Source organism: Schistocerca americana, chromosome 5 (genome assembly GCF_021461395.2).
Source record: "Schistocerca americana isolate TAMUIC-IGC-003095 chromosome 5, iqSchAmer2.1, whole genome shotgun sequence".
In the NCBI taxonomy this organism is placed as follows: domain Eukaryota; kingdom Metazoa; phylum Arthropoda; class Insecta; order Orthoptera; family Acrididae; genus Schistocerca; species Schistocerca americana.
Window position 1 is genome coordinate 518844601 of NC_060123.1, and position 15552 is coordinate 518860152.

General features: G+C 40.9%; 1 protein-coding gene across 1 annotated transcript in view; it reads left to right on the top strand.

Annotated features, from left to right (window-relative positions):
• Window positions 1–15552, top strand: part of LOC124615545 (TM2 domain-containing protein almondex) — a 135570-nt gene that overhangs the window by 88975 nt on the left and 31043 nt on the right. The window contains exons 4-5 of the mRNA XM_047143518.1: window positions 3148–3281; window positions 15201–15344. Of these exons, the coding sequence (XP_046999474.1) occupies window positions 3148–3281; window positions 15201–15344 (278 nt within the window). The remainder of the gene's footprint in view (window positions 1–3147; window positions 3282–15200; window positions 15345–15552) is intronic.

Sequence of the window (15552 nt, forward strand, 5' to 3'; positions counted from 1 at the left end):
ATCTTTTCAGTAACAGTTATAAAATGTTTGTTAAAAAGTTCTGCAACACTATACACATCTGTCACCAATGTATCATTTACTCTTAATGCTATTTGTTCCTCTTCATGTCTGGTTCTACCGGTCTCCTCCTTCACTATATCCCGTATAGTCTTTATTTTATTATCTGATACGACTATCTTTTTCTTGTAATATATTTGCTTTGACGTCCGTATTACAGTCTTTAATATTTTGCAGTATTTCTTGTAACGTGCTATAGCATCAACATCGGAACCATTTTGGATTGACAGATACAGTTTTCTTTTTGTTTTACAAGATACCCCTATTCCTTGAGAAGTCCATGGCTTCTTTGTAGACTTTGCTCTAACCTTGGTAAGTTTTGGGGGAAAACAGTGTTCAAATAAGGTAAGCACTTTATTAGCAAAAGTGTTATATTTTTCATTCATGCCAAGAGCACTGTAAACATCAGTCCAGTGAATGTCTCTGAGGAGTGTCCTAAAATAATCAATTTTTGGCTCATTGATTATCCTCTTGAGCTCAGATTTAACAGATTTTATTTCCTGTTCAGTATTAACATTTAACAGAAGGAACTGCATGTCATGGTCCGAGAGGCCATTGACTATTGGTTTGTAATATAATTTTGTTCATTGGACTTTTCTATAAGATATTATCAATGGCTGTTTGTGAGCAATTGGCTACCCTAGTGGGGAACTTTGCAGTGGAAATTAAGTTGAATGATAGTGTTACTAACTCAAATAAGTTCTTATTGGGAGAGTCTTTAAGGAAATCTACATTGAAATCACCAGCAACCACTATTTCTTTGTTTTTGGTTGTTAAATGTGCCAGTACAGCTTCAAGGTGGTTTACAAACAGATTAAAGTTACCTGCAGGTGCTCGATATACACTTAATATTATGAAGGATTTTTTGTGAAATTCTACTTCTGTTGCACATGCTTCCATATGCTGTTCTAGGCAAAATTTATGAATGTCTATGTTCTTAGATTTATGACAGTTCCTGATGAATGTGGCAACTCCTCCTTTCTCCATTTCTGATCTACAAAAGTGAGATGCTAACCTAAACCCTGTAACACTTAGAAGTTCTATACCAGTGGTTACATGATGTTCAGAGAGGCAGATTATGTCAGCTGGGTTTGAAGACTCTAATTCATCTATGCAGATAGTTAATTCATTAATTTTATTTCTCAGTCTTCGGATATTTTGATGCAATAAAGATAGCTGACATTTCACATTAACTGAGTTAAAATTGGGTAGAGTTAAAATATATGCTGACTGTTGAAAATTCTTAACCAATAGCTGTTAATGCTGATGTAATAAGCTGGAATTATGTTTTTTGATTTCTTTCTCAAACTGAAGGGTTGTCTCAGTTCTAACCTCTCTTAAAATTTGCTTTCTTTCTGTCCTCCCTACCCTAAAAAATGGTCTTTTCTGAACCCTATAACCACTGGTATTTTACCACTCATGACAGTGCCTCCCCCCATTAACTTTCCTGCTATTTCCCCAGCCAATTTACCCTTCCCCTTCCTGCTGAGGTGAAGGCCATGCCTACTATAATCCCACCTACAGAGAGAATCAACAGGAACCACACCAATGTGTGACCCTGCACCCGACATAGGCAGCTGTTCCAGCTCCAAATTAACTCTCTTGACAGAAGAGTTCAAATGAGGTCAGACATGGGGCCCAAGAACAGATACAAACTCAACACTAGTATGCCTCAATGCTGATGCAATCTTTGCCAGATCACACTCTATACTGTACCCAGGATCTCTGTCAATACTGTTACCTGACCCACCCACTATAACCACGGTATCTTACTTAGTGAAATCTTTGCAAAGTGATCCTAAATCCTCTGTCACCTGCTCCAGACCAGCACTAGGTTTAAAAAAATTGGTGACCTGGTATTCTGATCCTAGTTCATCCTGCAAAAGTTGGCCAACACCTCTTCCATGGGAACTACCTAACAACAACACTTCCTTTCTCTTTACTGATTTCCCTACATTCTTACTTTTCAATTTGCTGCTGAAAGTTTGTTGTGCCCTGTCTACACCTGCAACTGCTTGAGGCTCACCAGCTTCTAACTGAAGCAACAGGTCAAACCTATTTTCCACATTTACCATGAAGCTGTCAGACAAAGTTCTAGGCCTGTTCCTCCTGTTGCCTGTTGCCACTTCCCACCTCTCTTTACCCATCTCCCTCCTTAACCTGTCAAGATCTCCCCTGGCCTTGTCTAACTCAGCCTGAAGGGTGGCAATTTTCCCCTCCTGTTCTAGTATCTTCCTATCGTAACTACAAATCCTACAAAACCACTGATGAGTCTCATTTACTTTGCCTATTCCCACGCCGCTACAGTCACCCACATGGAAAAAACTACGGCACCCATCACACCAAAGCCTTGACCTAACAATTCTACAGCAAGTTAAGCACTTTTCACTCATGATAAACGTAATAGTTTATTAAGAGTAAGTCAGTTAAATTACAGATAAACACAAAAATATGGTCCCACAAATTTGGCCTATACGCAACTGTGTGTAAACAAAAACAACAGTGCATAGTTTCTGAAACAACAATTTAAACTTTACGCTACTTTCTGGAAATGCTAGTTAAATAATGAAGAGGTACGCTAAGTTAAATTGCTGGAGAGAGCAAGGAACAACTAAATGAAATTATATAGATTTGCTGCAGCAAAACGTAAACAGAAAATACGATTGTACGATCTTTTTGCTTTTTCTGCTATATTACGTAAATAAAAATGAAACCTTTAATGGTACACTTAAAAGGCACACTAATACACCTATTTACCACATAATCAGTACTAAACTATATGTTTTATAATCTAAAATGACGTATCTTTACGAGAACACCAAAATTCGCGCTAGTCGCCTGGTTGCAGGGCTGAACACTGGATTCAGGTTTGTACTTGAATGTAATGTGCCATCAAATCTTATGTGCACCCCAATTTTGAATACTGCATATGGTAAAAAAAATGTGCATTGGATGAACATAAATATAGTATTATTCTTATTATTATTATTATTGGTGGTGATTGTGGTGGTGGTGGCGGCGGCGGCGGTGGTGGTGGTGGTAGTAGTTATTGTTGTAGTATTAATATTATTAATGCTTCATGTGTTGCAGAATGCTGGCAACAAAAGCTTTGAGCGTACAATGGTGTGCCAATTTTGTTACCAGACAGAGCCCTGGGAGCATAAGTGTACATATAAAGCCAACTGCAAATCAGTTGGGTCACCTAGATTTAAATCATACTACAGGTATGTTTTATGGTAAAGTAGCCTTCCAAAATCATATTTCTTCTATATTCATAAGTTTCTTGCAGCTAAAACTGATAGCTTTGATGGAAACTGTATCACTCATTTAGCTTCACGTTTTCAGGCATCGTTTTAACTCTTGATGTGTAGACTGCATGTCTGTTATTTGTGAGGTGTCTTGCTCATTATATGAAAAAAAATCTGGTGCCAAGGTTTTTCATGTCTAATACTCATGGAGCAGTTCTAGGCTCATTTCAGTGTGTATCATCAATAACTTGCGCAAAATATAACAGGTAACTTATTTCTATATGAAATTCCATTTAAGCTTTACAGGGTACATACATCATGTTGGTGAGTGTGTAAGACATGTTTTGGAGATCAGCATACTTGCATGGATATGGATCATTTCTCAGCAGCTGTATCAATTACATGCCCAAATCACTTGAAGTGCCCAAATGTTAGTTCTGTCTTCACCTACTGAACAGTTGGCCTACTTTGAAACCTCCACTGTGAGAGGTATTCCTGGAGGCTGGGTGCACAGCACTACCCATTTGGTGACTTATTGTGTGAAATGAGATGACTTGCCAACCCCTGCGTTATATGCAGCAGCAGAGTCCTCATGGCAGCCAGTGGACAAAAGCTCCAGCCAAATAAACTGGACATGTCACATCAGCATAACTGTTTGTCTGAATATCGCTTGTAGGTACCACAACAAAATACTGCTCTTCAATTCTTGTAGGCGCATAGCATTTATATACATTGGTTATGAGAAGAAGTTGCTTTTTGAAAACAACATTTACAATTCGTGGAAAGTTATATAATGCTCTGTCACTTTTTTTCTTTTTATGAAACATCATCAAGCAATTACTTTTAAAGTATACATGCTGGATTATAAAATGATCATACATAGCAAGACAGAAGCTTCAATTGCTAAAAATTATTATAATGAAAAATGTGTAATTAAAAAAATTAAAGAGAAAAACACTTTAAACAAAAATCTCGTAACAAAAAACCATGCTGTGGTCTCAACAAATGGTGATCACCCAGTTTTATCAGCTTATTTTATTTATTTTTCACTAAACTGAAAGTAACAGTGGTTCCTGCTACAACTGTATTACCACTTACCCTTGGGTACTGCCAATGTCAAAAAGACTTCTGTCAGTTGTTAAATTTGATGATGGATGTGTTGAAGTTAGTGAATTGTGTATCAAACTAGGTGAAATTCATGTCAAAAATCTTTTCTTTTTTGTGTTTAAATGTGTGTAGCATAAATTGTAACAGCAGTGGAAATTCCTGGGTGGATAACGTGCAAAATAAAGGGAAGGCAACCACCCAGCTGTAGCTGACTACTGTGTGTTGCTTAGAAACACACTACAGAAACTGTATTTTCCTAACTTTCAAATTCTTGCTATTTCTCTAGCAGAAGTACACATATTCACTCACACAACCAGACAGACATCCATTCAAATACTCACACCCCTGACCATGGTGAGGCTGACTGTTGATTATCAGTTATTGAGGACAGAGTTGCCTGAGCAGATGTAAGTGGAGAGGGTGTAGGAAAGGATGCATGTGGCAAGTAGGGTATAGTGGGATGGTGTGAGGCAGATTTTTTTATAGATGATTCAGTGGCTACACAGCAAAGCGAAAGGAGTTCAGAGGGTAAAGCACATAAGGCGTCGAGAGAGGGATGGGAGGGAAGGTGAGAGGAAAGGAGAGGAAAGTGGAGATGAGGAGGGAGACTGGGAGGGAAGAGAGAAAGGGAGACCGGAAGGAGGGGAGGGGAGCGATAGCCAGCCCACATGAGGGGGGGGGGGGGGGGGAGTTAGGGGAGAACGCAGTACATGAGCTGGACAGTGAAGGATTGGTGTAGAGATATTGACAGAAGAAAGAAGGGGAAAAAGTAAGATGAGGAAACAGGTTAGTGTAGGTTTAGGCAAGGGGGATTGTGAGAGTGCAGCATATGCTGGACAGATAATTCCCACTGCATAGTTTAGAGAAGCTAGTGCTGAGAGTGGGTATCCAGATAACTTGCGTAATGAAGCATCTGTTGATCATTATTTGCATTGTGGTGCGCAGCATTTTTTGTGGCTAGATGGCCAAGTTTGCAGTTTGCCACAGTTTGGCGGTGGCCATTCGTGTGAGTAGATAGTTGATTCGTTACCATGCCCACATAAAATGCTGTACTGTTTACACAGCATAGCCTATATATAACATGGCTGCTGTCATACATGGCCGAGCCTTTTATACGGTAGGAAATGCCTTTGACTGGAGGTGGTATGTTGGTGTACGGAACAGGTCTTGCACCAGGTCCAACAGAAGGGAATGACTCCAAGGGTACAGGAGTGGGCACAGGATTGCAATAGGGATGGGCAAGGTTGTTGGTTGGGTGCGTGGCAAAACAAATTCTGTGATTCTGTTAGGATTTTAGGTAGAATGTCACTCATCTCAGGGCATGATGAGAGGTAGTCAAAGCTCCGGTGAAGGATGTGATTGAGCTTCTCAAGGCCAGAGTATATTAGATGATCAGTGGGGGTGCAGGTCAGTGACAAGTTAACACGTTTCACAGTGTCAGAGGTGATGTAACAGGAGATCTGTTTATGGATAAGCTGGGTACGATATTGTCTGTCAGTAAAACTTCTGGTAGTATTATCGGTAAATTTTGACAACTGCTTTCCTCTTCCTCTGCTCTCCTTGAAACACACTGCTCCTGAACACTGACTCTGTAACTCTGTTGTCAACTTTCCTGTCAAAACTCTGACCCCTGCAGAAGTCACAGTATTTTCTAAAAGCCTCACCTTTAGCCCTAAACCTAAGTTCAGCCATGCCATACTTCTAAAGGACCTTCTTTTCTGTACCCATTATCTGCAGTGGATACATTTCTTCGCCACACACCCCACTGATAACAGCCAACCAAAACCATGTGTAGAATTTGTTTAAAACAGTTCCAACCTCCCTTCAATCGTGATCCTCCTCCTCTCCACCCAATCATTCCACTCTCTCTCTCTCTCTCTCTCTCTCTCTCTCTCTCTCTCTCTCTCTCTCTCTCTCCCCCCCCCCCCCCTTTCCTTTCCTCACCCTTTCTTCTTGTCTCTCTCCCTCTCCTTTGCTCCCCCCCCCCCCCAAGCTAACTTCTCATATATAATAAGCAAATAATGGTGGATGGTACAGCATGACATACAATTACTGTAGTAAAATGTGATGAGGTCAAAATTCAATTCCTCCCCATTCATTGCTTAACATACAAAAAACATTTCATTCCCTTCAGTTTTGTGTATTAACTGTGAGAAAATTGAAACATCCAGAAAAAATTGTCCAAATTAATCTTGACATAAGAGGTTGAAGATCACTGTGTACTAAGCGATGCTGCCTCTGTATGGCGGGGTCCTGAATTTGATTATCATTTGGGTTGGGGATTTTCTCTGCCCAGGGGCTGGGTGTTTGTGTTGTCCTCCTCATTTAATAATCGTCATCATTCGTGACAGTGGCTAGACTGGACTGTGTACCTTTTCGAAATAAGGTCTACAAATAATGAATATGATTGCAGAGAGAGGCCATACGTGTAGTACCAGCAGTGTCATCCTTTGAGTGACATAACCGGGGTATCTGAGCCGGGTGGAAATTTTGGGGGAGGGAGAAAATTCATATTCTTGAGGAAAAAACTTGTTTCACAAAGTACCTAGCGTCCAGCACACGTCGGTCCATCGATTATTCATGTGATTTTGAAACGCACTCCTGCTGATTTTTGAACACATTCTAAGTTGATTTCTGAATGAATCATAAGTTGATTTTTGAATGTGTGCATAGTGTATGTGATGTCTCTGCCAGGGGAATCCTTGTCGCATCTAGAAATGAACTTTCCTGCGGATGAAACAGGATGGGGTTATATGAGCTAAGCGGAATAAAGCCGAACTGGTGAATGCCAACTGCTGCTTGTTTATGTGGTTGATTTGGTTTGCAAATAGTCAGTGTTGTCATAATTACTAGCGAAATCCATAGATTCAGACTACCAGAGTGGAAATAATCGACTAAGAGTAATAACAGGTAAAGCAGATTACGTATTATCTTCTTGGTGTATCCAAGAAAGTGAAATCCGACAGAGAATTTTTGGCCAGATCGCTACACTAGACAGGGCCATTTGTAGATCCTGGCTAGCACCCGCTTAAGTTTCATTCTGGGAGTAGTGCAGAAAACGCATAGCACTAACGTGTAATAACGCCTAACCGGAGAATAATCACTGGATACCTAAACCGGTGATTGTGGCAGGGTTTGTAAAGGTTAGTGGAGAATGAGTTTTGACAGTGGTAGGAATAGTTACAGAATTAGCAATGACAAGATTGTTTGTTAGAATGAGGATGGAGAAGAAACGGGGCATCAGACAAATTTATACAAAAATTTCATTCTACCACTTTTCAGTGTCATGCATGAGAAACTGGAGTATATGAATGAAATGTGAAACTATTTCGTAACATAAAGCTTTTTGATTGTAGTAGGCCAAATAGGTATTTCGTATTGGTACTTTGTGAATTATATTGTCATACTATAAAAATGATCGTTATTACCTAAACAGTCTCTCTTATTTGGTGTGTGTTACAATTGCTGGAATATTAGAAAGGCCTATTTTGTTTTATCCAGTCACACAGTGATAACATAGACGTAATGAGATTGAGTAACCACACCAGTCTTGGATACTATTTGTATTAACAGCTTTTTCAGTATTAGACGACATTGAAGAAATGTGTACAGTCTTGCCTGTCTCTTGTCTTTACTAATTTTAGGTTTCGTATATTTAATTTTATGTCACACAGAAAGTCGGTTATTAGCTTATGGGCAACAGAGTGTCCAGATTTTGTATATATATTCCACGCGGGAAAAATATATTCTATCGACCTGCCAGCGCTTTCGTATGGTAAGTCACATCATCTTTGTTTTTAAATATATTTTTCCCACGTGGAATGTTTCCTCTATTATATTCATATACTTTAATTTGAACACAACAATCACGTTTGTTATTGTCACTGTTGCATTTCGAAATCTTTTCTGTCGTCTTATTTTCTCTTTCTGTTTATGCCAGTAGGTTCACTTTGTATTCACCTTCTCCTTTTTACCGTAATCTACTATACAATTTTATCCCGCCTATATATACTCAATAATACGTAACACACTTCCAAACCATAACCAAAAAAATTTTTTTTCCGCTTTCAACACTACCGCCGCTATAAAATCCACCGTTTCTAGTTCACCAACAGTTCCTTTCACCTATTAAACAACCATTTCGGCTAGTTCTAATAACTTTCGCTTTATTTACATTTCAGTTTTTTCACACATCATTGATCATTTTTAGCCACTTCCCATTATTTCTTCATCAGACAATTGTTAGCATCATTCTCATAATCTGCCACTACAAAACCACTCCTTTTAATACATTTACACGTAGTTTTTCGAAATTTTCCTGAATTTCTCCACCCTTTAACGTGTTTTGGCGGCAACACAACCACCTAACCTTTATGCACATCATTTTCTACCAACCCAAGTCCACCACAGGATCAACACAGCCCAGCTTTAACCAACACTTTTTCGCCTTTTTTCACACCAGATCTCCAGTTGCTTTCTAGTTCACCTTTATCTCTCCCCATATATATATTTTTTTCATTTTCATTTCAGTCTCATGTTACACTTTCCACCTTCTAATACCATGTCACCCTCCCAACACCCCCCACAACGACCCAATTAAGTTTTATTTACATTCCCTCCATATATATATATATATATATATATATATATATAAAAACAAAGATGAGGTGACTTACCAAATGAAAGTGCTGGCAGGTCGACAGACACATAAACAACCACAAACATACACACAAAATTCAAGCTTTCGCAACAAACTGTTGCCTCACCAGGAAAGAGGGAAGGAGAGGGAAAGACGAAAGGAAGTGGGTTTTAAGGGAGAGGGTAAGGAGTCATTCCAATCCCAGGAGCGGAAAGACTTACCTTAGGGGGAAAAAAGGATGGGTATACACTCGCGCGCGCACACACACACACATATCCATCCACACATATACAGACACAAGCAGACATATTTAAAGACAAAGAGTTTGGGCAGAGATGTCAGTCGAGGCAGAAGTGCAGAGGCAAAGATGTTGTTGAATGACAGGTGAGGTATGAGTGGCGGCAACTTGAAATTAGCGGAGATTGAGGCCTGGTGGATAACGGGAAGAGAGGATATATTGAAGAGCAAGTTCCCATCTCCGGAGTTCGGATAGGTTGGTGTTAGTGGGAAGTACCCAGATAACCCGGACGGCGTAACACTGTGCCAAGATGTGCTGGCCGTGCACCAAGGCATGTTTAGCCACAGGGTGATCCTCATTACCAACAAACACTGTCTGCCTGTGTCCATTCATGCGAATGGACAGTTTGTTGCTGGTCATTCCCACATAGAATGCGTCGCAGTGTAGGCAGGTCAGTTGGTAGATCACGTGGGTGCTTTCACATGTGGCTCTGCCTTTGATCGTGTACACCTTCCGGGTTACAGGACTGGAGTAGGTGGTGGTGGGAGGGTGCATGGGACAGGTTTTACACCGGGGGCGGTTACAAGGGTAGGAGTCAGAGGGTGGGGAAGGTGGTTTGGGGATTTCATAGGGATGAACTAAGAGGTTACGAAGGTTAGGTGGACGGCGGAAAGACACTCTTGGTGGAGTGGGGAGGATTTCATGAAGGATGGATCTCATTTCAGGGCAGGATTTGAGGAAGTCGTATCCCTGCTGGAGAGCCACATTCAGAATCTGATCCAGTCCCGGAAAGTATCCTGTCACAAGTGGGGCACTTTTGTGGTTCTTCTGTGGGAGGTTCTGGGTTTGAGAGGATGAGGAAGTGGCTCTGGTTATTTGCTTCTGTACCAGGTCGGGAGGGTAGTTGCGGGATGCGAAAGCTGTTGTCAGGTTGTTGGTGTAATGCTTCAGGGATTCCGGACTGGAGCAGATTCGTTTGCCACGAAGACCTAGGCTGTAGGGAAGGGACCGTTTGATGTGGAATGGGTGGCAGCTGTCGTAATGGAGGTACTGTTGCTTGTTGGTGGGTTTGATGTGGACGGACGTGTGAAGCTGGCCATTGGACAAGTGGAGGTCAACATCAAGGAAAGTGGCATGGGATTTGGAGTACGACCAGGTGAATCTGATGGAACCAAAGATTATTGATGACATCTTCATGATCTGGACTCACAGTGAAGAAGAACTCCAGAATTTCCTCTCCAACCTCAACTCCTTTGGTTCCATCAGATTCACCTGGTCGTACTCCAAATCCCATGCCACTTTCCTTGATGTTGACCTCCACCTGTCCAATGGCCAGCTTCACACGTCCGTCCACATCAAACCCACCAACAAGCAACAGTACCTCCATTACGACAGCTGCCACCCATTCCACATCAAACGGTCCCTTCCCTACAGCCTAGGTCTTCGTGGCAAACGAATCTGCTCCAGCCCGGAATCCCTGAAGCATTACACCAACAACCTGACAACAGCTTTCGCATCCCGCAACTACCCTCCCGACCTGGTACAGAAGCAAATAACCAGAGCCACTTCCTCCTCCTCTCAAACCCAGAACCTCCCACAGAAGAACCACAAAAGTGCCCCACTTGTGACAGGATACTTTCCGGGACTGGATCAGACTCTGAATGTAACTCTCCAGCAGGGATACGACTTCCTCAAATCCTGCCCTGAAATGAGATCCATCCTTCATGAAATCCTCCCCACTCCACCAAGAGTGTCTTTCCGCCGTCCACCTAACCTTCGTAACCTCTTAGTTCATCCCTATGAAATCCCCAAACCACCTTCCCTACCCTCTGGCTCCTACCCTTGTAACCGCCCCCGGTGTAAAACCTGTCCCATGCACCCTCCCACCACCACCTACTCCAGTCCTGTAACCTGGAAGGTGTACACGATCAAAGGCAGAGCCACGTGTGAAAGCACCCACGTGATCTACCAACTGACCTGCCTACACTGTGACGCATTCTATGTGGGAATGACCAGCAACAAACTGTCCATTCGCATGAATGGACACAGGCAGACAGTGTTTGTTGGTAATGAGGATCACCCTGTGGCTAAACATGCCTTGGTGCACAGCCAGCACATCTTGGCACAGTGTTACACCGTCCGGGTTATCTGGATACTTCCCACTAACACCAACCTATCCGAACTCCGGAGATGGGAACTTGCTCTTCAATATATCCTCTCTTCCCGTTATCCACCAGGCCTCAATCTCCGCTAATTTCAAGTTGCCGCCACTCATACCTCACCTGTCATTCAACAACATCTTTGCCTCTGCACTTCTGCCTCGACTGACATCTCTGCCCAAACTCTTTGTCTTTAAATATGTCTGCTTGTGTCTGTATATGTGTGGATGGATATGTGTGTGTGTGTGTGTGCGCGCGAGTGTATACCCATCCTTTTTTCCCCCTAAGGTAAGTCTTTCCGCTCCTGGGATTGGAATGACTCCTTACCCTCTCCCTTAAAACCCACTTCCTTTCGTCTTTCCCTCTCCTTCCCTCTTTCCTGATGAGGCAACAGTTTGAAGCTTGAATTTTGTGTGTGTGTTTGTGGTTGTTTGTGTGTCTGTCTGTGTCTGTCGACCTGCCAGCACTTTCATTTGGTAAGTCAAATCATCTATGTTTTTAGATATATATTTCCTTTCCTACGTGGAATGTTTCCCTCTATTTTTTTTATATATATATATATATATATATATATATATATATATATATATATATATATAATTTTTTTTAAGAGGGGGCAGGATGTCTAACCAGCTGACTGGGAGCAGGAGAGCCCTACATGACATTTTAATTTCCACTGTCCTGAAATAGCGTGATGGCATCCATTATGAAATATACACGTTTTGAGTTCCACAGAGCGAAATACAATGACGTGCGGTATAAGAATGTTGTTTGAAGAGGCATGACACTGCACTTCAGCACAATTAAGACCAAATAACTTGTCTTACATTTCCTTGAAGATATATTTTTTATGTATCAGGCTCTTCAGAAAGATGTGTGCTACAAAATAAACTTATTTTTGAAAAGTCCTTTTCTTTTGCGTTCTGATGCGCAGAGAAGTCTGGGTTATATTGGGGGGGGGGGGGGGGGGGGGCATTGTCTCTACGTGACCCGTGTTTACATTTAGTGATTTTTCTGTTTCCTCTTCGTTTACTGCTCTCACGTCAAATGAAAACAAGACAGATTTCTGTGGCTGGGAGTTATCGAGTGAATTAAAATACATTCACATAATTATGGAAGGCTGAAATATGTTACTCTTTTTCAGATTTTATTTTATTTCCACCTTTCTGACTGTCAAGCATTAATCACCTTGCAGAACAGTGAAGTTATTTTTGTTGGTTTGCTAAAGAAATTTGACTTTTATTAAGCTTTCCTGCTAAGGCAGTTAATTTATTTGAAACGAAGTGAGTAATTCCACACTTTGGCTAGTTTCAACTGTTTGCTGCATTTCAAGTGAATATTTTCATCTTCTAGAACATATGGCATTATGGCATAATAAAGAACCAAACGAGATAATACAGTACTGGTACTCCAAGAAAATTTACGTCCCGAAAACCACACCGAAAAGCTTAATCTCAGGTCGAGGCCTACGTCATTGGGAATCTGGACATATGAATGAGCGATTTAAGGCAAACTATGCATTTTAGTGTGGTTCATGAAATTCTGACTCTCTTGGAGTATCCTCTGATGTCTTGTTTCCTTTAGACATAATGTAAGAAAGATCTTCTAATGTTTTACACATACAAACATACAGGCTTCCTACATCACCATAGCTGCCCATGCACGGAGATGCCTCTTACCTGGCGCTCTCTGGCAACTGCTGAAATAAATCTATTTCTAACAGGTCACGAGAAAATATTGCCAATTGTGGTTCAAAAAGTGTTATTTTCAAAATAAATTTCCTTTTACATAAGATGAACTATGTGCGAGAATGTATGATGAATTTCTTAAATCACAGAGCATTTGCTCCCATTCAAAAATCAACTCTTTGATGACGAGCCATTTAGAAGAATTTCAAGCCCAGAAGATCAGAGATTTATGTCGGTATTAAAAAATTTTACTGCTGTATTTGTGTGATGTATCTTAAACTGTAACGCGCTAAACAGATCAACATTATACGTGAAAGCTTAGCTCCTCTTGTAGCTTATTAATCTTCGAGACAAATATTATTTGCGAAAGCTTTGCTTTTCTTGTAGCAACACTATGTATATTAACTTAAACCATTAACTTTTCCTGTCGGTGGAAATCGAATTTATAGTTTCGTAATACAAAAATAAACAGCATATGTATTGCTGCACATCAAAGATCTTTCCAAAACATGCTATTTTCACCTGAGTTTCGTTTTCTATAGTACCGGAAAATTATATGCTGCTGTATAAAACCATATCCATTCAAAGGATTGATAAGTTTTACAGTTTCGACAGAAAGTATACTGTCACTTACTATGGAAAAAGTGTATTTTCACCTGGGAGAAAATGTATTTTTAACTGAGAGGTCTGGGGAAAATCCGTGAATTTTTTTTTCCTTATCCCCGTGTACACCCTGATGTAGTACATCGCTGACCTATCAAGGGAAATCCTACAATTCTCCACTCCATAATGCAAGTCCAAAAATCTGCATCCAATACCATCACAGAATTGACGGAGCCTCTGCCTGAGACCTGCCACTGAGACATGCCAACTAAGGATCCCCATCAATTCTGGTACAATACTGCAAATTGTAAGCACTGCTTGCAGTAGTAAAGAGGCATCTTTGGTTTAGACGTAATCCAAACCTTGCATATGAGTGCACTCTTGATAGCTGCAGATCAGATGAGACACACAGGCTGACATGCTGAGTGCACATTGGACTCTTTCTAGCCACGGGCGTTAGTTTCCTAAGGGACTCAATGATGCACCTAATTGGAGCTCCTGGTAACTAGCAAACACTACCCTATATGCCTGCTAGGATCTTGCTGAAGGAGTGGTCCACTCCTCACATTCACCCTCCGCCTCAAGAGACATGAATGGGCTACAGTCTGCCACACACTGTGTGGTGAGCAAAACTCCCCTGCGCCAGGTACGCTGGAAGGACCTCAGCACCAGAACCCATGGGCAAAGTAGTCAACACATGAAATGTTCCAAGCAGTGCATCAGCTTCTCCAATGCCTCTGCATCCAGACATAGCTGTCTATAGACAGTTGCTCATGGCCAGCAGCATCTTCAGCTGTTCACAAAATGTGACCAACTCCTCCTGCATCCACACCTCCTATCCACCTACTACTAAAATTGACAGAAGCTCGTGAAAAAACACTAAAGACTCTGTACAAACACAAACAGCTGTTAGTGTTGTTGCTGCTGGCACTGTCTCTCCTGCATCCCTGCAGCTCTACTGGCAAAATTCAAAAAAATATCAGATGACAGCAGCAGTAATGGCAGTGTGAAGGTATATTACTAACACAACTCTCACAAAAGTCCATTGACAAGCACTTTTGTAATATGACAGCAGTGAGTGTGCATAGATTCAGTGGATTGATGCCAGTAATAGTTTTAAGCATGTACAAGCATTTACTTCAACATGCATGCTCGTGGACACCCATAAACATGCAATACAGAGAATATAATATTGTTTTATATAACAATGTAAAAATTATTTCTGCTGGGTCCTGAGACACAGTTCAAATATAAATTAACTAGTTGTATTTTCCATTTCAGATGAGGTTTAATCTAAATAGAGCCACAGTGAAGAATTTTTGGCATTTAATTGTTTCATCATTTTGTTTTACTCACGTGTAGCTATGTTGTGTCCAGCATTGTATGTTAAATCATGTAATAAAAATAGTATTTTATATTAGTACGTCATTCTTAAATGTGTTTCCATATATTTATCTCCAGGACCAACTGCTCAGTAAATAGTGATATAATATGTTTTGGGAACAGAAACTTTGAGAAGAATGTCCCATGTAACTGGACAGGAGGATATCGATGGTCCACTGCTCTTCTGCTGAGCATAACATTGGGAGGATTTGGAGCAGACAGGTAAGTATTGCGACATTTTACAGGTGTAGACCATTATACGGAAGTAACATATTTTGAGTATTTTGCTTGTATATATTTATTTTTAAAAATAAAAAAAATATTGGAAAATCCAGTATGGAATACAAACAGTGGAAGAAGTAATGGCAACCATTCACTACACAGGTGGGTGGTAGCGAGGGGTCTCTCTCTCCTGGGGTGGGGGTGGCAG